The 22,282-nt window shown below is 35.9% G+C and overlaps 1 protein-coding gene and 1 pseudogene across 1 annotated transcript; both read right to left on the bottom strand.

The window, feature by feature from the left end:
* On the bottom strand, positions 1-12,148 carry LOC122133892 (MIF4G domain-containing protein A-like). The gene is made up of 4 exons (XM_042755061.1): positions 12,125-12,148; positions 11,762-11,860; positions 11,569-11,661; positions 1-873 (listed from the first exon to the last, which is right to left on the bottom strand). The coding sequence occupies exons 1-4, from the start codon at positions 12,146-12,148 to the stop codon at positions 646-648; spliced, it is 444 nt and encodes a 147-aa protein (XP_042610995.1). The 3' UTR covers positions 1-645.
* A 3,291-nt stretch (positions 12,149-15,439) lies between these two features.
* Positions 15,440-22,282, bottom strand: part of LOC109094968 — a 27,890-nt pseudogene continuing 21,047 nt past the window's right edge.

Raw genomic sequence — 22,282 nt, 5'->3', positions numbered from 1 at the left:
AGAGTTAAACTTCTTTCTATTTATTGAATTCAAAATAGAAATATAAACAAGACCATGTAAATGCTCTCAAATTTGCAAGGATACCTTTACAGCAGCCAGCATGACTGAACATGTTTTCACACATATTGGCCCATAAATAAATCAACAATATAGGCTTTCTTATAAATTAATACAAAATTAAGAAACTTTAACAAGGTATCCCGTCATACTGACAACACTGAAGGTGAGACAATCTTCCTCTGAGGTTGCAATTACCCTTCACTGTAAAAACATGTTAAAAAAAAAGAAAAAAATACTGTACATTGTATCAAATCTAAAAAAAAAAACATTCAAGAATTCTGCTGGTGGCTCACAGTTTTAGAGCTAGTAGCGATTGCTTTTCTTATTGCATCAAGTCAATATCCAGTGCAGATTCATAATGCTGAATTCACAAGAGAACACCAAAACTGAACATTCTGCTAAACTCAAACACTGAACACAACACATGCAAATGCATGAACACAAGCTCTTCCATAATTCTCCGCATTATTATTACATGGGATTTCCACTTCTTTCTCCCATGAAGTACTGTTCAGACCTGCTGCAAACACTGAATGCTTGAAATCTTAATGCTAACAAGGAACATCATTCTCTTCTCAGTGCACCTCAGTCAACTACTTCACTGTAGTAGTACTTGTGCGCAGTGTCAGTGAGGGTCCAGCCACTGGCCCTGAACTCCAAGATCTCCAGGAGCAAGAGCCTAGTCATGGAGCTGAGGTCTTCCTGAAGGAGAAAACCATCCCGTAGCAAGTAAAAAAGCTGGTTCATGCGCTGGGAGTTTGTTTGCTCCAGCTGCTCGCCAACACGATGGAGCTGTACAACCAGGCAGTCCACCTGTTAGAAACACAAAGGAAATTCTTGTATTTAGCTGTTGTCATGAATGCAAAATACAGGAATGTGTTAAAATTGTCTTTTACTGCATCCGAAATCATTAACTGTCTGAGTAGGTGCTACAATCGACAATCCGGACATTTGCATATGGATGTCAATGAGTAATTGTTAATTAATTAATCACCTTTAATAATGTAATTGATTAGGCTTATCTATTGTTCATTCAATTTCAGCACAAAACCGAGATATTAAAGTACAACAAGACAATAAGAACTTTATTTTGTCATCACTTCAAGTGATGTTACTCTGCCTCTCTATTCCTAGAGTTTTAAATGGGGTCATGAACTGAGAAACCAAAATTCCCTTGATCTTTTGACATAAGAGGTCATTGTACTATACAAAATATCTTGTAAGTTTCAGAACTCAAAATTAAAACCAGCTTATATTGAAGGCAGTCTGCCAAAACGACAGCTTTTGGAATGCTCTACTTCAGTGGTTCCCAACCTTTTTCAACTCGCGGCCCACACAACCAAACACATATGTTTGCGCCGCCCACTGCAAAACAATTAACTGACCCCGCTATTGTTGGGTTAATAACTTAGTACTCAGAAGCTAGATTGTTAACTGTATTTATTGAATGAACTAGGGCTGTGTGATATGGACAAAAAAAAAAAAAAACCTATCGCGATTTCTTTGATCAATTTTGCGATTTCGATTTTAATCACAATTTTGACACACACAGATATGATTTACAGTCATAAATGCATTCAGGATGAATTTGAAACATATTTCCAAAGGAAAACCAATTAGGGCTTTATCAAAAAGTTGTAACGTCTCTAGAACAGACATAAGTCAAAATAATCACTATAAGTAAAGGTGTAACAAAATTTCTAGACTTATAGCAAAAAAATATAAATAAATAAATCCTGTGTCCAGGGATTTTTTTTCTTTTTTGCCATACATTGTTCATAGAGCTCATTCATTGTAGCAGTGCCTCAGGTGTTGAAATAGATTTGTTATACATTATACAGGTTCACATGTGGGCCTACTCCTTCAGCAGTGCGTATACAATATACATGCAGCGAGAGCGCATTAATGTAACGCGAAAGCACATTAAAATAATGCATGAGCGCGAATCTGTAAGCACGCACGCAGATTTCCTTTGCTCTGTCACAAAACCAGACGCGCTTGCTCAGATACACGCTGCTCTCGCACTTAAAACGGGTTATATTTATATAATATTTCGTAGTGTTATTTAAGTTTTATCTATATGATAATGTGTTAGGTATTAATTCTTTTCGCGCGTTTTTATTTCTAGCCTTTTACCGCGTGCAGTGTGAACGCTCTGATCCGTTAACATGGGCTCGGAAAAAAGGTGCGTCACAGACAGCGTGTGAACCTGAAGTTACGTAGGCATATGCCCAGTCTGTTCTGTTCTCGCGCTAGGTGCGTTGCATTCTGATTGGATCGGATAGCATACTGCGGGAGGTCAGGGCCGCGGAAAATCGTGCTATAAAGCGATTTAGAAATCGCGCACGCTCAAATCGTTATTTTATGACAATTTCTATTGCACAGCCCTAGAATGAACGGGCAATTTTTGAACTAGACATTTTTACATACATTAACAGTATTATTATTTATTTTAATAGTAATTGGCGGCCCACCTGCAATACCATTGCGACCGCGGCCCACAGGTTGAAAACCACTGCTCTACTTTATGACGTAATGGTGTGGATAGACACTGCCTCCACAGAAGATCATCAACGCCTGCTTTAACATCACTGCCCGTTTAGCAAAGTTGTGGAAAAACAGTCTTTCCATTACCTTCCTTCTGATCCCCACGTTATGAAAGAGTGAATGAACTTTATTTTTAATGAAGATCCAGTCAGTAAGAACTCGGTCCTTTGTTCACTTCATTTTACTGTGGATTCTTTTACAAACAAGGCACAATTCGACGCAGGGTTTTCAAAAAGATTGAAACTAAGGCCCTGTCCCAAATGGCCCTGTCCCGCACTGTGTCCGCACCACAGAGTCGGCTGTGTAGCTCAGCAGAAGTGTGCATCGAGGGCGCATAGCTGAGGTCGCAAAGGGGGTGCTCGCGAGCACCCTTCTCAACACTAAAATGACAAATGGGACACCCTACGGTCTCATGGACTTAACGGACATGCGCACGCATCGGCCATTGTAAGTCCTCAAGACTGAAAGTGCACATGAAGTGTGCCATTTGGGACAGGGTCTAAAAGACCTGCTGTGCCGACTATATTGGATCCGACTGTAACGTTGCAACAAAAGTGTGAGTGACATTCACAACTATTTTTCACAACTATTCAGAACTATTTAACATTCACAACTATTAGCCAATCGAAGCAGTGTGCCTTTACTTCTGAGTCTACAATCCGCAACGCCTATTCAAACAGAGCGTTCTGAAGAGGATGTTTAAAAACAGAACAGAAAATAGCTTATTTATTAAATGATGATGTTTTTTTTAATGTAAAAATCATAATATTATAAGTGGACATGACAATAATTTCACTTATCGCAGTTATTTCTGGTGCAATATATCTAACATAAGTAGGGATATGCAAATTTTCATGTTGCGAAAAAGTGGTCATAATCCAGTATAACAGGTCTAACTTTTTTCTTATAGCAAAAATAACTGAATATTTAAATACAATAAAGCAATACAGAAAAATATATAAAATTAAAAGTTTTACACAGATTAAAGTGCAAAAGAACTATAAAGACCAATAGGTATCACTTTATAATAAGATCTCATTAGTTAACCTTAGGTAATGCATTAACGTTCACAATGAGCAATGGCTACATTTGCTACAGAAGTTATTAATCTTTGTTAAAAAATACAAGTCTTAGTTCATGTTAGCTCATTAAATAACAGCTGCAACTTTCGATTTTAAACACGTGTTATTAAATATTGGAATACCTAAGATTAATTCAGAAGAACTTTTCATTGGCAGTTTGTGTTAACTAACAAATAAACTAATGTTAACTAATGAAGCCCTAATGTAAAGTGTGAACGAAATCTGAAATCTGAAGTCTGAAAATGAATAGCCTATTAAGTCTAAATATTTAAGTATTTGGCGCTGTGATGAACACCATAGCAAATCCAAAAATCTGAATGGCTATTTATATCTATTTTGTTTAGTTTTTTAAGGTTTCTTGGTTTTTGTGATTTCCAGGGTAACGGCTGCATTTTCTGCAGTTTAGCGCCATCTGCTGTCAGATGAGTGAATGTGCTTTCATTCAGGGCGTCTCTCACGTGTTCCTCCATGTGCTTCTCATGTGTGCTTGTTTACATCAGAGCGCACACGCATCTTTCAAGCAGCATACAGCAGTGTTGTGCATTTTGACCAGTTGATGGGAAAAGTATTCTTAAAATGCATCCCAAATTTTGAATAATTTGTAATGAATAATAATTCACGGTATTTAGAAGTGCCCATGATAACAGTATCGTGCATGTTCATTACCGTGATATATCACATTACCGAATGGCACATGTTGTACAAAACAAAAAACAAAGGCAGTTCATGACCCTTTTAAAAATCTGTTCAAATTTTAAAAGTTTTTTAGTTTATTCCAACCTTAAGTATTAAAGGTTGGAATCAATCTTGATATTTATGCTCATGTTCAGATAAGCAGGAGAAATATTTACCTCACAATGTGTACTATTGAGATTGTTGCTACTATTTGGATATATTTGGATTTCTCCACAAGCATTTATGTTGTATTCATATAAACGATTAGTTGATCATTAATGGTAATGAAAATCGATTATTATTATTCCTGAAAATTTCCATCCATTTTGCTTGCTGGAATTACAGCAGCAATTTCCAGGCCTTTGGCTCTCTTTGCAGGCATTTGTAATAACATGTAATGTTTAAAAAAAAAAAAAAAAGACACCATCACAACATTTGTAATGGTTTTAATGGTTATAATGGAACTTGTATTGGTTTTAATGGATACTGTAATGAACCCTGTTGGTCTCTATTGGTATTTGGTTTTTTTCTGTTTGTGGCTTGTTAAAATTGGTCAACTTCTATTGGTGGCTTGTTAAAACCACTTGGAAAACCATTTTAATGGTTTTAATGGTAAAAAGTTGATGGTTTGTAATGTTTGTAATGGAATTTGTTATTTATTTTTGATTCATTTGTGAATAAAGCCACGGTAACCGCAAATTAACCATGGTTTCGTTACTTCAATAATAATTTACAAAGAAGTATTAAAGGGTTAGTTCACCCAAAAAATGAAAATTAGCCCATAAATTACTCACCTTTCAAGTCATCCTAGGTGTATGTGACTCTTCTTTCAGACAAATCCAGTTGGAGTTATATCAAAAACTGTCTTTGATCTTTCAAGCTGTTAAATTGCACTCAGCAGGTGTTGCGGTGCATCAGTCCAAAAGAAGTGAAATAAAAAGCACCAATTCATAATAAAAAGTGTTTCACACGGCTCCGGGGAGTGAATAAAGGCCTCATGTAGCGAATTGATGCATTTTTGTAAGAAAAATATCTATATTCATGTTGTGTGATGTAATGTCTTTTTTTTTTATTTTTATTTTTGTTATTATCTTATATTTGTAATTATAATTTTCTTATCGTTGCTTTATTATGTTTGTTTTTGTGTTTAAAAACATTTCTTTCATCAAGGCTACATTTTTCTATTTGATCAAAAATGCAGATGTTATTTTTGTTATTTTTTATTTTTATAATAACAGTTTTCTATTTTAATATACTTTAAAATATAATTTATTCCTGTGAAACAAAGCTGAATTTTCAGCACCATTACTCCAGTCTTCCTTCAGAAATCAATCTAATATGCTGCAATGTTGGAAACATTTTTGCTGCTTCATATATTTTTTTTTGGACCTGTGGTACTTTTTTTAGGATTCATTGATAAATAAAAAGTTAAAAGTAACAGTGTTTATTCAAAATAGAAATTGTGTTACAATATACACTACTATTCAAAAGTTTGGGGTCAGTCAATTGTTTCTTTCTTTCTCTTTTTTTAAAAAAAAGAAATTAATACTTTTATCTAGCAAGGATGTGTCAAATGGATAAAAAGTGACAGTTAGACTGAGGTACAACTAGGCTAAAGTTGCCGGGAAAAAGGTGCCTTTGATATATAATTTTCATCTAAACCACTAGATGGCACAAATACATGCCATAGCACTTTCCAAAACATTCTCTTTTCAAGATGCACATGTGTATCTGTCTGATCCTTGACGCAATCACGCGGGGAAGTGCAAAGATGATTCTAGGCTTACTTGATCTACTATTTTATGTTTTTTAAAATGCTGTAGATTTAAAGTAGCAAATGAGAATCGCTAAAATTAATGCATATATTTTGAGATAAAGGTCTTTATGATTTTCAGTTTTGTTTAAGATAATTAAAGCAACAGTTTTTAAATAATGAAAAAAATATGTAAAAGTGTGGTATTTGGGGTAAAAAGCGCCCCTGCATTTGTTGACATTCAGATGGTAAATATCATATGTTGGGTATCCATATTAGAGTTAATCACCACGTTTAGAATGAAACCATCATATTTAAAAACATGATATTAATCATATCATATAATAAAATATCATTTGTTGTTACTACTGTAAATATATATTCAATTATTATTGGATCTCCTTCAATACTTTCAGAATTTTTTCTTTTTAAAATGATTTTGTTTGTGTTTTATTCAATTATAATTGTTTTAAAATGTTTTATATTAACATTTTTATTGAACATAAAAAATAATTTTTTTTTTCAAAATAAGCAGAAAATAGTACAAATATATTTATTTAGTGTTATTAATTTGTTAAAGTGATTGTTTTTGACTATTTTTATTATATCATTTTAATTTTTTATATTAAATTGGGTTAAGTATTTGCTTAATTGATTGACCCCGTGTGTGGACCTCTTGCCACCTCATACATATAAGATTTTTTAACTAAATAAACAACTTGAATTATTTATTTTCACACAAAATCTGTTGCCCTATTAATGTTCAATACAACGTATGCTTTTTTTCTGCAATTAGACTATACATTTTAGGAGCAGTGAATGGCAATTTTTCAATATTTTGTATTTTGAATAAATGCTATTCTTTTTATCCTTTTATTCACCAAAGAATCAAAAAAAGAAGCATCACAGATTCCAAAAAAATACTAAGCAGCACAACAGTTTCAACACTGTTCATAAATCAGCATATTAGAATGATTTCTGAAGGATCATGTGACACTGAAGACTGGAGTAATGATGCTAAAAATTCAGCACTTCATCACAGAAATTAATTATATTTTAAACTATATTAAAATAGGAAACCAATATTTAATATTTCACAGTATTACTGTGTTTTTTCCTGTATTTTTGATCAAATAAATACAGCCTTGATGAGCATAAGAGATTCCAGTACAATTTTGAACGGCAGTGAATAAAAAACTATATTAATGTGGCACACACACACACACACACACACACACACACACACACACACACACACACACACACACACACACACACACCACTCACACACAAATCAGAGCACAGACACTTGTTGTCTACGGCCACCATTCCGAGACTTTTATTAATAAAATAGCTTTGATACCGGATCGCTACATTATATTACTCAACAACAAGGAGGCAAAATCACTGTTTTTAAGTAACTAAACTCACAGTTTCATTTTTGTAGAAAGAGATACACGCACAGATGCAGATTCACAAACGCAACTCATCTCTCTCTCTCTAAATGTCTATATTTCTAACACAACTTCCATATCGCAACTCACTGTCTTGTTTCAACATTAAACTGACGATTTGCGCTGGAAATCGTGGTCTGCTTCTGTGAATGGTACACCCCGCCTACTTTGTTTGATTGGCCATCTCAGTTATTGTGACAATACTTCTTAGGGTTTGGAGGGTTTTGGGAGGCTGAGGATATAACTTTTAAAGGTTTTTGTCATCCTAACAAGAGTGCTGCATAATGGAGTGCAGCAGATCAATGCAAGATTCAAATATTGGGGGGGACAGTTTGGCCACTTTTAATTATTGGGGGGGACTTGTCCACCTCAATGTCTATGGTGGTTACAGCCCTGATTCAAAACGTAATAATCATTTTAATCTAGCTTGGACCAACAGTTGTACATGGAAACAGCTCAGGATGACGTATGAGGTCGCGGCGTTGCCTTTGTGAGTCTCTCGTGTGGAAAACCAACGCTTGTTAACAGGAACAAAGGAAGCAAAATTTCCTTACTTTAGCAAAGGAAAAACAAGTCTCCTCTTGGCTTATATCGAAATCCTTTCCACATTCTTTTTTACAAATCCTGTTTTCAAAATTTCTAATAGTGACCGCTGTTTTGTTCTGATTCTCCCTGAGCTTCAGCTGTCATACTGAGCCGGGCGCATGCACAAAAGCCAACCTCATACGTCATCCACTCAGAGATGCTTCCCTTGTACAAAAAGTGAGCGCAAGCTAGATTAAACTGATTATTGGTGTTTTTAAATATGGCTATTTGTATGAATGCACTACCTGCTAAGCAGGAGGACTTGTTCAACCCCCCGGAGCCGTGAGACAATTTTTTTTTTTTTTTTTTTAAGGGATGGGCGCTTTTTTATTTCACTTCTTTTTGATCTGATGCACTGCAACACCTGCTGAGTGCCATTAAACAGCTTGCAAGTGGAAAGCATCAAAGACAATTTTTACTATAATGCCAACTGATTCGTCTGGAAAAACAAAAAAAGAAAAGGTCCTATACACCTAGGATGACTTGGAGTATGAAAACTCTAATAGAATATTAGCTGAGTTGGGTGGTGGGTGACATTCATTATTAACCTCGACACCCAAAAAAAAAAAAAAAAAATTCTCTCACAGGGTTATTAATGCACCCGGAAAGTGACACAACGGCTTTGTTTTCTATCATCTTTTTTGTTGTTCTTTTTCTCAGCGGTGGATTGCTGATGTCTTTTTACGGGCATAGTTGTCCATCAATTATGATAATTTGAATTCAGGTGAGGTGCGAGTGGTCGCGGATTCTGGAATGGCGTGTCATGTTTTTATTTTTTGAGCAACTGGGATGGTGCCCCTCTGGGAGTTTGTTGCCCCTAACGCAAACTGCCTACTCTGTGTATTGGGAGAGGCAGACTGAACCTATACAGCAATAATCTATAAAGCATTTCGCAATATAAGTTGAAACAGTTAAGGTGCCAATGCCAGACGGGGTGCCTTAAGATAACCTGATGCCCCCTGGTCTACAGCATTACAGCAGCCCCTCTCTACCCCAGAAAATCTCTTTTTTTAAGCTTCCCTGACGATTGCTTGCTGACCAATTGCGATTTTTTTTTTCTTGTTAATATGCCCAGTTAGACATTCACAACACTGGTTCTAGCGTAAGAAATGAGACTATATGTGAAATATACAAATTCCACTCTTTACCACAAAGGTGGCGCTTATGGAACATCAGGGTTATAGCCATTACATTAAGTAATGGGTGTTATATGAAAAGAAAATGCCATCAAAACTTTCCTGGCTAAAATGTGAGTTTACAGGTATGATTTAAACACCATAAAAATCACACCAAATATTCATTATTCCTAATCCGTATAATCGAAAGACACGCTATTGGCATAAGGTGGGCTGTTTTGGTGATTATAACTGCATTTTTAGTTTGAACCATGCTGTACTCACTTTAATTTATTAAACACAGCCAGATACAGTGATAATGATCACATTTAAGCAATAGGATATTTCCTCTTTTTCCCGCATCCGCTGATGATTTAAAAATGAGACTTTGAAGCAGCACCTCTGATGGAACACAGTGAATGGAAATCTAAAACCTTCAGCTAAGGCGGCCACAAGATTACATCCATGCAAGTTTACTGAACTCGCTGCTGTCATGACATTACAGATGGTTGTCCGGTCCGAGCTCCGCTTTCACAGCAGTTTTTGTTTTTCTTGGTAATCTGCACCGTTAACATAAAGACACTCCTGGAGTGTGAGCTTCTTTTACTAAGCGCATACATTGTGCATTCCGCTTACAGTATAGCCGCGTCACACTGGCTTTGATCATTGCAAAATGGTTTCACATGAGCATGGTCGGATATGACGTCACGCTGTGCAGTATCTTTTTGAAAACTTAGACGCCATACGTAACAAAGGTTAATAACATCTAAAATGTTTAAAAAACATACAATCTTCTCCACGTGCCTGCAGCGCTGCAGGTTTAAATTGATGGTGGTTTTAAGGCGAGAGGAGGCCATGCTGGGACTATCGATCTGCCGTTGGTCACACGTACCTGGGACGAATTCGCAGGCCAGAGTGCACCAAAGATTGAACTTTTGGAATTGCAGCAAAAATGGCGAAACGTATAGCACGGGCGTATGCTTCCGGCCTGATGAAAAGTGCAGCCAAAGAGTATAGAAGACCAAGAGGCTTAAAACATCTGTTGCTTTTTGGGTAACAGCCACTAGTGGCGCTTCAGAGCGCGACCACCTTTGGGGCGAAGATGCCAAATGAATACACACATACACAGAAACGACAGAAAACAATGAAAGAGAGGTAAGTGGAATAAATAACGCAAGTTTGGGTAATCCACTGCAAAACTCAGTGTGCATAAAAATTTGCCTTCAGCGTTTATTATGGGAATTAATTCACAAAAGTCTCAAAATATTGTGTTTTTTGGAAGTGGGACATAGCGCTGTGGTATGCCATCTGCTAAACTTTAACCGCTTATAGAGTCTAGTAGTTAACTTAAATCCGTTTAGGAACTGCAAGTGTCCCTAGCTATAGAAACCATAATAATGATTTTAGTTGGAATATGACACTAAGCAATGGGGGGGGGGGCTTAGGCAACCTCTATACATTGACAACAACTTACTATATTTAATGATTTACTATTTACGCCAATTAGGTCGGAAATATATATTGTATCATGCTTTAATCCCCTGGAACACACTACACACATGAATGATCTAGATTAGGAACCTGATGCCTTGCTGGGTCTTCTGTCATAATGAAAATTAATTAAACACTTTGGAGAGTGTGGCTGCACGCGTGTGGTGGGTGTTTACCTACAAAAAGTTTTTTTTTTTTGTTGTTTGCCAGTTCTTTCTTTAACAAGCATTAATTAAAGAAATTGCTGCAAAAACAGTTTTACTGTTCAAACTGTTACATATTCCTGTTTATATATTTATCGTCCAACATTCATAATTGTTCTGTCACTTAATTTAATTTCGTATGTTGGTATAATTCAGTGTTTGAATGCCAACACTTGAACTTAAAAAGTTTTCCACGTGAAACGGACAGGGTTTCTAAAAGCAAAACGGGTTTTGTTGAAAAAAGGGAAGACCTTTAACATTAAATCTGTAAAAATAAACTGTTAAGTATTTGATGATCACTAGTCTAGTGATTGTACGATTGTTGTCATCGTTCAGGCTGTATTTCAGATTTAATGTACATTTTTTTTAAACAAAGCAGCTGATATTTGCCATAGCGACAGCAAGAAGCTAGTGGACTGTCGAGCCACTTTGACCCCAAAATTAATTAATTTCCCTGCAGCCAGTGGGCCCCCTTTCCAGTGAAGGCCCCTGGGCTTCAGCCCCTTGAAGTCTGTGCTTTAATGCACCCCTGGCAGCAGACATTCAGAAATTCTTCCCAAAGTGAAATTTACCTCCAATTATTGGTGTTAAAATACATCTTACCTCTTCCTCATTGATCAAGGCATCTGGCTGAGCCAACCTATAGAGGCAGTCATATACTGGATCCACAAGGGCCACGAGAGGAGCATTGTTCACCTAAAAATAAAACATCATATAAGCAAGTCTAAAACCTTGTAATAAATAAATAAATAAATAAAAATAATTAAAAATCCTACTAAAGAGTGAGATCTTTTACCTTGATGTAATCAAATATGCTGCAGATAAATGTGACAAACACACCCACGGTCAACCCTGCACCGAGCGGTTTCGCGTCTCCCCTGTCAGTGAACTCTTGCTGCACGACTTGTCAACAATTTCGCCTGAATACACTGGGTTTCAGCTTTCGAGCTTTCTGCCTGTTAAGAGCAAAAAATATTTACCATTTTCATAAAATAATAATAAAAAAGTTTTCAATAGAGGCTGGATTTCACACTGTGTTTGGTTGTTGTAGACAGCATGCAGCAACAACAACACCCAACAACAACAACAAAGATGTGAGTTCATTAAAACATCTTTTATGTTTTGACTTAGGTCCCAAAATGAGCAACATAAGACTTACCTGAACTACCAGCACATACCCCATGCGGCCACCATCTTTTACAGAATGATAATGTCTTTCTACCGCCTGGCTCCATAATTGCGATAGTCCATCTTCTCCAAATCAACTGATTGGGGATCTGTGAGAAGCGGTGTAAACAAACGATTGCTGGTTTTTTAAATGCTTAGCCTACAGACCTAAGCTAGTGGCATATTACCTCAAAATTCATTTTAATGAACTATAAAAAGAAGTCAGGTTAAGTTTACGTACCGTCAATCGCTTTATGAAACATAGTCTGAGTTACAACATCAAGAGCTGTCCAAGCTGAATCCATGGTGCTCAGAATTAGAAAAAAAATATAAGGTAATCAGGAGAGGGATACCATCACAGACAAGCGATGAACAAATTTATTTAACAAATAAATATAAAATCACTTGCACTGCACGACAACAAAACGCAATATGACATGGTTCGCTCGCATGCATTGGTCATCTTGCTGATTTTTGGCGGTTTTCAACTTAGCACAAATTTTAGCTTCATTAAAAAGACGAATTTATGTCAAAACATTACGAAATGACACATTTGTAAGATCACTCTCTTACTTCAAACGATGCACGGGGAATGCTCGCGCTTGTTTGATTCGTTTCCTGATGATGGCTTGGGACTCTCCAGTGCGCATGCGCTTTTACGCATGCATCCGAATTCCATTATTTTGGTGGATTTCAGCACTTACATTATTATCCTATCATAATGCTCTTCAAATCACGAACTAATACAAACTAATACAACTAATGTGTATTCGAGTATAATTAAATATTTGCACAATTTCTGTAAACTGTTTATATCACAGTTTAACTGGCTAACCTTTATTTTGCAAGATGTCACTAGAGGGCGACAAAATAACAAGTATGAGAAGTATAACTAGAAGTTGTTGATGGAACCGAGACGAGAAAAAGTGTCTGTCGGAATTGTCATAACGTTATAACAGAATTGAAAATGCATGAACATGCTACTGTCAACTGATCAGTTTACAGTGTAAGGCTTGTCAACCTCCGTTTTAAGTTGTGATGGTTGCTTTATTGCAACTGAACAACATTAATTAGGAAAACAGTGTGTCACTGAGTGTTTATATGATTTACATGTTGCTCACAAAACATTCTTTTATATTAACAAGTTGTGTCAGTGAACTATTTAACCTGAGAGAGAGTTCTGTAGTAGGTAGTAATCTCTTTTTGTCAACTCCAAAAATACTGTAGTAGAGGTATCCAGGGGCTTCTAGGATGTTTTTCATTGAGGGTATAATTATAGAGTATCACCAAAATTTGAAGTGGATCAAAGCCTTTTCATTAAATTGTCCTAAAACCAAAACATACACCCGTGCTTTGTCTTAAACAACTTTATAACTTTTTTGAGCCATTAAATGTTTCCTGTGTGGGTGTGGTGTGTGTGTGTGTGGTGTGTGTGTGTGTATATATGATATAATATATTATACACACCCTACACTTTTATATATATATGTATAAAAACGTTTGACTAATAGGGTTGGTATACTAAACTTGTATGCCAAAAAGTGCTGTATTCCACTGTATTGCATACGTATAACAATACTGAATAAGCCAAATACAAATCTTCATGCTCTCTCTCTCCCTCTCTTCATCTTCACACACACACACACACACACACACACACACACCTTTTACTTTAGCACACACAAAATTTTAACTGTCTGCATTTCTGTACAATCCTATTTCTTAGCTCAGTATGCAAAAAACCTCTTTGCACATGCACGGATATGTATACATTGACAGAGTTTAAATTTTTTAAAATAAAAGGGCAACTATGAATTGTTTATAAAGTATGCGTTCCATATGTGCTTAATTTTCATATTACAGCTGTAAATAGCCATTGTGTGATGATAGATGAACAAATGAAAATTTACCAGTTATGTGGAACCCTTGCTCCCCCATGATTATTTTGTAAATGGTATATAAACCAGCTATCGAGCGATAGCCCCCTAAAAGTGGCGCAAGCGTGCCCATGGAGGTATCTGACACTCATTCAAATAAATAAATAATATACAACGCATTCACAATCTACTATTTTTTAATTGTTTTTTCCAGACCCATCTGACCTTCTGCTTTATATTGTAAACAAATTTTTTTTATTTTATATATCTGGATACCTGCCCGTAGACATAAGTATTGGAAAAACACAGGACTACACTGTGAAACACACCCAGGACTATTCACGTGAAACACACCCACCACCCACACACCCACACACACACACGCACCATGAACACTTAAGAAGGGGTAAATGTTCTGAATTTATTTCGCTCATAATCTACATTGTGCAGGTGTACATAAACCCAATCATTATGAAACTGCACTATTCAGACAGCAAACGGGGCCATGTATATTTTCTAGTGTTGAGGTTTACCCGCAGCTGATGAATGGTTAGTATCAACATAATACCTTATTCCATTATGACAGATATACACATCTCATTTCTAAGTGTACAAGCAACACAACTAATATACATCAAACATTAAAAAAATCTGAATTTGAAGAAAAATATTACCTTGCAACAATTACAAAGAAACTGAACGACTACAGTCTTTGATGTATTTAGCTTTCCAATTTTAAGCTAAAAAACAAGGCAGCATTCAAAAGTGGCTTACAGATGCATACACTTTGATTGTTTGTTGCCTTGTAGTAAACCAGGGCCACATACAGACAAAAACTCCAAACCGCAAAAAACAGAAACAAAAATCAAAATCATCAAATGACATCATGAACATTATACAAGCCTCCTCAGCTACAACAAATTAGGCATCTAATGCCCCAGTAAGTGTGTGGTAAAGGAACTTTAAATGACATTAAAACTTTCAATGACATTACAACAAAACCATTCCGACCATCTGAGCAAGTCCAGCCCCTTTGTCCAAGCACAGTTTTTTGCATCATTCTAGATGGCACAAAAGCTCCGAGATGCAGTGAATTTTGTTCACCTACTAAGCAGATATATCAAACATTTGATATTCACACACAAAAAAGATTCGTACAAGTGCACTGGGAAATTTTTCACTGGAAATATCTTTATTCTGTTTAATTTATTCAGGAATGAATTCTAGGGAGTGGCACCACCATACTCTATGGAAAATCCCCAAAAGAATCATATACCGAGCACCATTTTAAAGGGGCTTCATTAAATGCTCCCAAATGTGTTACATTTGATCACTGATCCTGCTACAGAGGCTTTGGCAACCAGTACATTACTTTCAAGCTATTTTTGATTTAAGGTGAATGTTTTTCACCAAAAATAACAATTTTGGCATCACCTTTCATGATGTTCCAAACCTGCAACACAAATAATAACCAATATTCTGAACACTATTTTGAATATTGTCTTCTACACACAAAAAATTTTGTACACATGTGGAACAAATGAGGATGATAGTACCTGTATCATAATGTACTATAAATGTGTCCGCTTTTTTCTCAGACATGTCCTGCTTGGGATTTGGGTTAGCCTAAATTTGTCCAGGTACGTGGGTTTGGCTTGAAGAGACTCTAGCTGCGGCATACTGATCTGTGTTTTTACATAAAAGTAACATGAGAGCATAGTACCATAAGACAGATGCTCGCATGCTGTCAAATCACTCTCATGGGTACTTTGTTCTCTCTCTCTCCTCACACACACAACACACACACACACACACACACACACACACACAACACACACACACATATGATGTAGATCGCTCTAGCAACTGTTTCCCATGGATCGCTATATGCAAGCCGTTTGCCATAATTGTAATGGTCAGCTTGATATCATTCATCATAAATTCCTCCCTGAGTAATCAAAGTATGCCTAATCCTGCAACCCGATGATCTGCGAACCCATAGTATGGTGCCGGAGTATGTCAAGTTGATGTTACAAAGATGGCGGCAGCTTCCCAAGAAGTGCATTGCGATTAGAATGGGGCCTCTTTACACATCTGGTTTCACACACCGATCGGTCCACGCACAACTTCAAGCCAAACACACATTTGCACACCAAACACACATTCCAATCACGGCATGTGAGAAGGTGGGATCTACAGGAGACGGTCAAATAAATGCACATCTTAGACAATTTAGAATCCCGGCAGGCATTTCCAGGAAAAAGAGAGCAATGGTCCCCCCCTAACATCATGACAGAATATTCATTTTTGTGTGACCTATCCCTTAAGAAAAAAAGATGACTACCATTTGTTAATTTGACTATGGTATGGAAAGAAAATTATATGGGATGATGAAAATTATGCTTGACATTCACCCAAATAACATGGTAACACTAACTTCTTTAAAATGACAAAGATTAATACAAAAAATCAAGCATGAAAACGCGTGATGCATTTTTGAACACATATACAAATCAACATAACATGGTGTTTAAATGAATCTTGTGCAAAATTGTACCAGTATTGTGATTGTGATATTGGTGAATTTCCTTCACACAAATAACATTTTTCGTTAGTACAGCTGATGTCATATAACATGGAACTAAGGTTGCATATAAAGAAACAAAGCTGATGTACGAAACAGTACAATGGAAACGAAATATCAGAATCTGTAGCATTTTTTCCTCACACACAGCCAATAGTGCTTCTTAAAAAAATCCAACCACTAGTCCAAAACAGCACAGTGCTTATTTTTCGAGCGCAATCGACATCAACGTCACCAGATTGAGCCTTTTCTCTCCCTCCACTCCATCGTGTTTTCTGACTTCCATAGCTTACCCCGTCTCGATGTCCACAAGTGTCTTAAGGCAGCACACATTTTTCTCTGCAAGTTACCTGTTGACTGCAGGTGTGACCTAATTGGCGAGGGAACATTCGGTCTGTCGTGACAAGCCCCCTTCCCCCAATTAGGATCCGATTGTCCAGGACCTGTAACAAGCCCTCCACCCTGAAACCCAGCTCTCCATCCTCTTGGGGTCAAAGTCAAACAACGCTTGAACATATGTAGAATGCTGTGGCACAAATAGAAAAAAAATGGGGGTTTTGAAATTATACATTATTGCCTTGAATGTGTCTTATGTCTGGCTGTATATACTGGTTGTGTGTGTGTGTGTGTGTGTATATCTATATATTATATATAATATTGTTTTACCTTCAGAAAATGTAGTCAGTCTCAAGAGCTAAATATATATTTATTAAACATTTAGCTCTTACTCCTTAGAGCATAGCAGCTCACAGTGTTGTTTCAAGTATTAATAAATTACTACTATATATTATAAAATTTCACTCATAAATATTTGATACTTTCGTTCTTTACAAAAGTGGAAGCTGTTATATACACACTCACACACAACACACACACAGGACACCCCCACAACACCACACACGACACCCATCACACACACCCACACACATTTTAATTGTGGATATAGTCGAAAAGGTGGGACAGAATATGGCATTTGTGCCTTTATGTTTTATAAAATGGGACCCAAAGTGTAACACAGTATTTGTAAATGTTTCAGCACTGATTCAGTCCTACCTGTGGTACCTGTTCAATGTCCCTGAGGAAAATGGGCTGATTCCTGGACACAGAAGTGGACCGATGATAATCCACTAAAGAGTTTAATGAGTTAAATTTGACCACCCACAAGAAGTATTTTCCTGCTCCATCCCGTAAGACTTTGAAGTGCTGGACATCATTCCCAAATCTACAGGAAAGGGAAAAAAACACAGTGTTTAGAAAATTACATAATAGCCGGCTGCATTTATAACACTTGGATATTGCAATTATAGTAAAGAACTCTGCACTGTTCAGTTTATCATGAACCCTAAGGTTTGCAGCTATCTGTGGAGAACTATTTGAATGATTCAGACAGTGCTGGCCTAGTTTAGAAACCACACAAAAAGAATTTGCAATGACACATAAATAAAGTGCTGAGAACGGCCATATTTCGTGCTGCATTGAATCAATTATTCATTGACATGCCCCTATTTACAAAAACAGATTCAATTACTGCATCAAAATTTCAAAAGCAGCAGCCTGTGTTAGTGTCCATTATACAAACTGGCCAAACAGAATAGAATAGAATAGAATAGAATAGAATAGAATAGAATAGAATGACAAATACATACTTGACAGACAGCGAGAAGTCTCCAGGTGCACTCTCACTCTCTCTAATGAGAAAAGCTCCATCGTGTCTCTGTTTATTTAACATTTCTTCTGCCTTTGCACGGGGAATCTTCCCATAAAACCAGCTGCGTGTACAGAACAAATCCAAAAGCAGTAGTTTAGATACTGTGTAGAATGCACTGAGCACATTCGAATTTTGAGAATGCAAAGCAGCTATGAGACTGGGAAACTTGTGTAATATAATGTGTCCGTGGGTCTGTTGGATGGACAGTAGTTGAACTTGTGTATTAGAAATACAGAGTGTTTATTAGACTGTATATTAGTATACTGTATATAAGAAAGGTATTTTTTCTAAAAGAGGCATGGACTCATAACTAAATCGGTTCTAAATCGGACATTACATTGACGTTATGTAACAATAGCTGCAAAGTTTGGCATACTGAACAAAAAGAACGACCTAAAACAGAAAAAAATACAACAATGTATTTTTAAATATGCTTTATTGCATTACTTTCCTCCATTTACTAACATGGAGGAAATGCAATGTACTGTTCACCCAAGCATGACAATATTGCTATGCTGTTCCAAACCCACTTGGAAGACTTTCATTCAATATTTTTTATGAAACCTGAGAGATGTCTGGCCCTTCATTGTCCATTACACCAATATAGTGATGTTTTTTTGCTTGAGGAATTGAAAACAAACCTCACTCAATCTTGTTGAACACAATGAGAACCAACCCTACACTGGTCAGCAAGTATGGATGAGCTTCTGGAAAAAACTTGATAAATCTGTTTCATTAATAAAATAACTGTCTTTTCAGACTATTGGATTAAAACCGTTGATTCACACAGATTCTTTATGCTGGATTATATTTGTGTATTTTATTTGTTTGTGTTTTAAAGTGAGCAAAAGTCTTATGGGTTGGATTGGACCGGATAGTAATTGATAATTAAAAAACATGTAAACACAAAAAAATAATATATTATATTATTGCTTTCAAACAATTAATCACATCCAAAATAAAGATTTTGTCATATGTTTGTGTACTGTGTATATTTATTATGCATATATAAATACTAATAATTCTGTATTTATTATTATTTAAGGAAAATTTCCGTTGTTTTATAAATAAATTAGATTTTTTTTATATTTTATATGACATAATTATATGAATCTAAATAATACAAGTAAATACATTAAATATTTTCAAATAGATGTTGCATGGGGTGTGTTTCCTTTACATATACATAAATAAATATACACAGCAACAACACATACGATACATACATATAGATATATGTAAACAAAAACGGTTATATGGGCCGCGATAAATCACGCATTAATGATTTGACAGCACCGATCTATATATATATATATATATTATATATATATCTATATAGCTATATTATATATATATATATACGTTATATAAATATATACACATACATATATATTATATATATATATACCGTATATAATATATTATAATATCTATTATATATATATATATATACCGATATATATATATATCTATATATATATATATATATACATACATATATATCTATATACATACGTAATATATATCTATATATTATATATATATATATATATATAAATATATATATATATATATTATATATATAGTTTTTTTTTTGTAACCAAAAAGAGCAAATAATTTACGGGTGTGGCTTCCATTTCTATGTAATATTTTTTAAGGGATAATTCCCCCCCGCCTTCTTTTTCCATTGAGTTCTGCCTTGTCCCAGTTCTGGTCACATTCTTATCTTCTTTAAATCTGGTGGGAAAGCAAAGACACTTTAACAACTTGACCAGGATGGTGTCAACTAACACAGTGTCCGCCAGCAAACCTCCAATCAGCCCACTCTATCTCAGAACACCAGAGAACCCAAAGAGCCAATCGTACCACTGGCTGTTTGTGTAAGTAAAAACCCAAGGCCTTGCTCTTATAAATAGCATACAGGAAATACTCTTTCATTTCAACTTTAAGTTACACACAACATCCTGTAACTACATCGCCGTCTCTGGCCCTAATGAGAAATACATTGCAAACAGTCCTGTTCTGTGGAACTGCAACAACTGAAATAGACATGGATTAAGCCAAAAAACATGTAAGTCAATTAGCATCATTCTTCACGGCCAGGATTTTATGTCTCTTTCTTTCATAACTGGACAGTCCAGTGCTGTACCCACAATGATACCTATCTGTAGTAATGATGACTATCTCCATCAAAAACAAAAAAATGAAGAAAGGAGTGCCTTTACTGCACTGTGTAACAATCTCAGATGGTGAGTGGCCAAAACAGAGAAGTGGACACATATGAAAAAGCATCACTTTTCATGTGATTACTTTTGACTCAAAGACATACTCTCAGTCTTGCTTACGTCAGAGTATGTTTTTTATGACACATCCATCTAAGATAAATTGGGAATCCTAATCCTATTAGCCTGGAACGCTTCCCCCCCCCCCCTTTTCCCCCCCCACAACTCTGAAAGATGCATCTCCCATCCCTTTTTCCTCTCCTCTCTTTAAACACCCATTAATCTGCTCTCACTCCCACCACGCTTCATGCATGCTCTTTTCTCTGCCTTCAAGAAAAATAGAGTGACCTTATAACAGCCAAATCAAGCCAAGATGTCAAAATAAAAAGGGGGAAAGTAGGTCTTGATAACTTCTGGAAGGGAGAAATTAAACAGCTAATCTCAGTTACATGTGGTGTCTTATACACCTAACAAGCTGACATTAGGAGTAACTTCTTAAAATGGCAGGACTAATCTGTGTTCCACATGGGCACATACTGTCTGTAATCAATCTGTGGGAGCCAGAATTTTTGCTGGTTGGTACTGTATCAAATACTATATTTCACTAACTCTAAATGCAAAATCAATTTCTAAAACTTTATATAAGTAGGTTTTTTTTTTTTCTTCTGGATTTTTTCGTTTGATATTCTCTGTCTGATATAGCCTCATAAAATTGACATGGCATCTCTTTCATTTCTTTGTAAGTGGGCAAGCTTACAAAATCAGCAGGGGGATCAAAATAAATATTTCCCCCACTGTATATATATTCTATTTGGCAGAGTGAGTGACAGTGGTGAAGTATTTTTTTACTCTTGGCTTTAAAAAGTACTTTTGAAGTGTCTGTACCTTATCAGAGTGTTATTCTTAGAAAAAACTTTACTTCACAACATTCAAAAGCATAATATTGTACTTCTGCTGTACTGTGTTTCATATTAAATAATAATTTAACGCTTCATTACATTAGAATCTATTTAATTTCTTTCTTTTACTCAAGTAAAAGTAAAGTCAAACAAAGATTACTTGAGTACAGAAAGTTCTACATTTTTTAATGTTCTTAAGTATTAAAGATAAAACAAACAACTTTTATTTATGAAATGTAGTGAAGTTAAAAGTATGACATTATGCTTTGGAATGTAGTGAAGTAAAGTTTTCCAAAGAAGAACACTCTGATAAACTACACATACTTTTTACTCGAGTATAGTAAAAATACTTCACTACTGTCCGCATCTGTATATTGTCTATATGCAAAACCTTGAACACAACTTAAAAAAAGAGCTGACTTCAGTGCATTATTCTCCACATAAAGCGTGATCTGAACCCTAAAATGTTTTGTCAAAAAAGCCGGTATGGTCCACTTTCAAGGTGTTTTACTGCAGATGCCGACAAGTGTCCTCGGTGTTTGTTAACAGAAGCTGACAAGTCCACTTTAGCGAATCAGCGGGCTGTATTCAGGTCAGGTGACAAAGCTGCTTTCAATTTGAAAATACGTGCTAGCTGAGAGGATTTTTGTCAAAGCTGACTAAAAGTGATCAAGGATGGATAATTTTGACGAACTTAATGAACCTGTGATATCTTCTTCAGGGCGTAAAGGAAAATAAAAGCTGAAACTTTTTCACAGAACCTTGCAAAGGCAGCACAATGGTGAGGGAAAAGCTCTGTGTATTGCGTATAATCACATCCATACAGTCTATGATCACATAGGGCTGGGTATTGTTCAAAA

Source organism: Cyprinus carpio, unplaced genomic scaffold (assembly GCF_018340385.1).
Source record: "Cyprinus carpio isolate SPL01 unplaced genomic scaffold, ASM1834038v1 S000006629, whole genome shotgun sequence".
NCBI lineage: Eukaryota > Metazoa > Chordata > Actinopteri > Cypriniformes > Cyprinidae > Cyprinus > Cyprinus carpio.
The sequence above is the reverse complement of the archived record's forward strand: the minus strand, read 5'-3'. Positions and strand labels throughout refer to the sequence as shown.

Coding starts and splice junctions, on each gene's coding strand:
- LOC122133892 (XM_042755061.1), bottom strand. CDS start 12,148: ATGGGGTATGTGCTGGTAGTTCAG. Junction 11,662..11,761: donor GCATATTTGATTACATCAAG/GTAAAAGATCTC, acceptor TTTTATTTTTAG/GTGAACAATGCTCCTCTCGT. Junction 874..11,568: donor CCTTGATCAATGAGGAAGAG/GTAAGATGTATT, acceptor TGTTTCTAACAG/GTGGACTGCCTGGTTGTACA.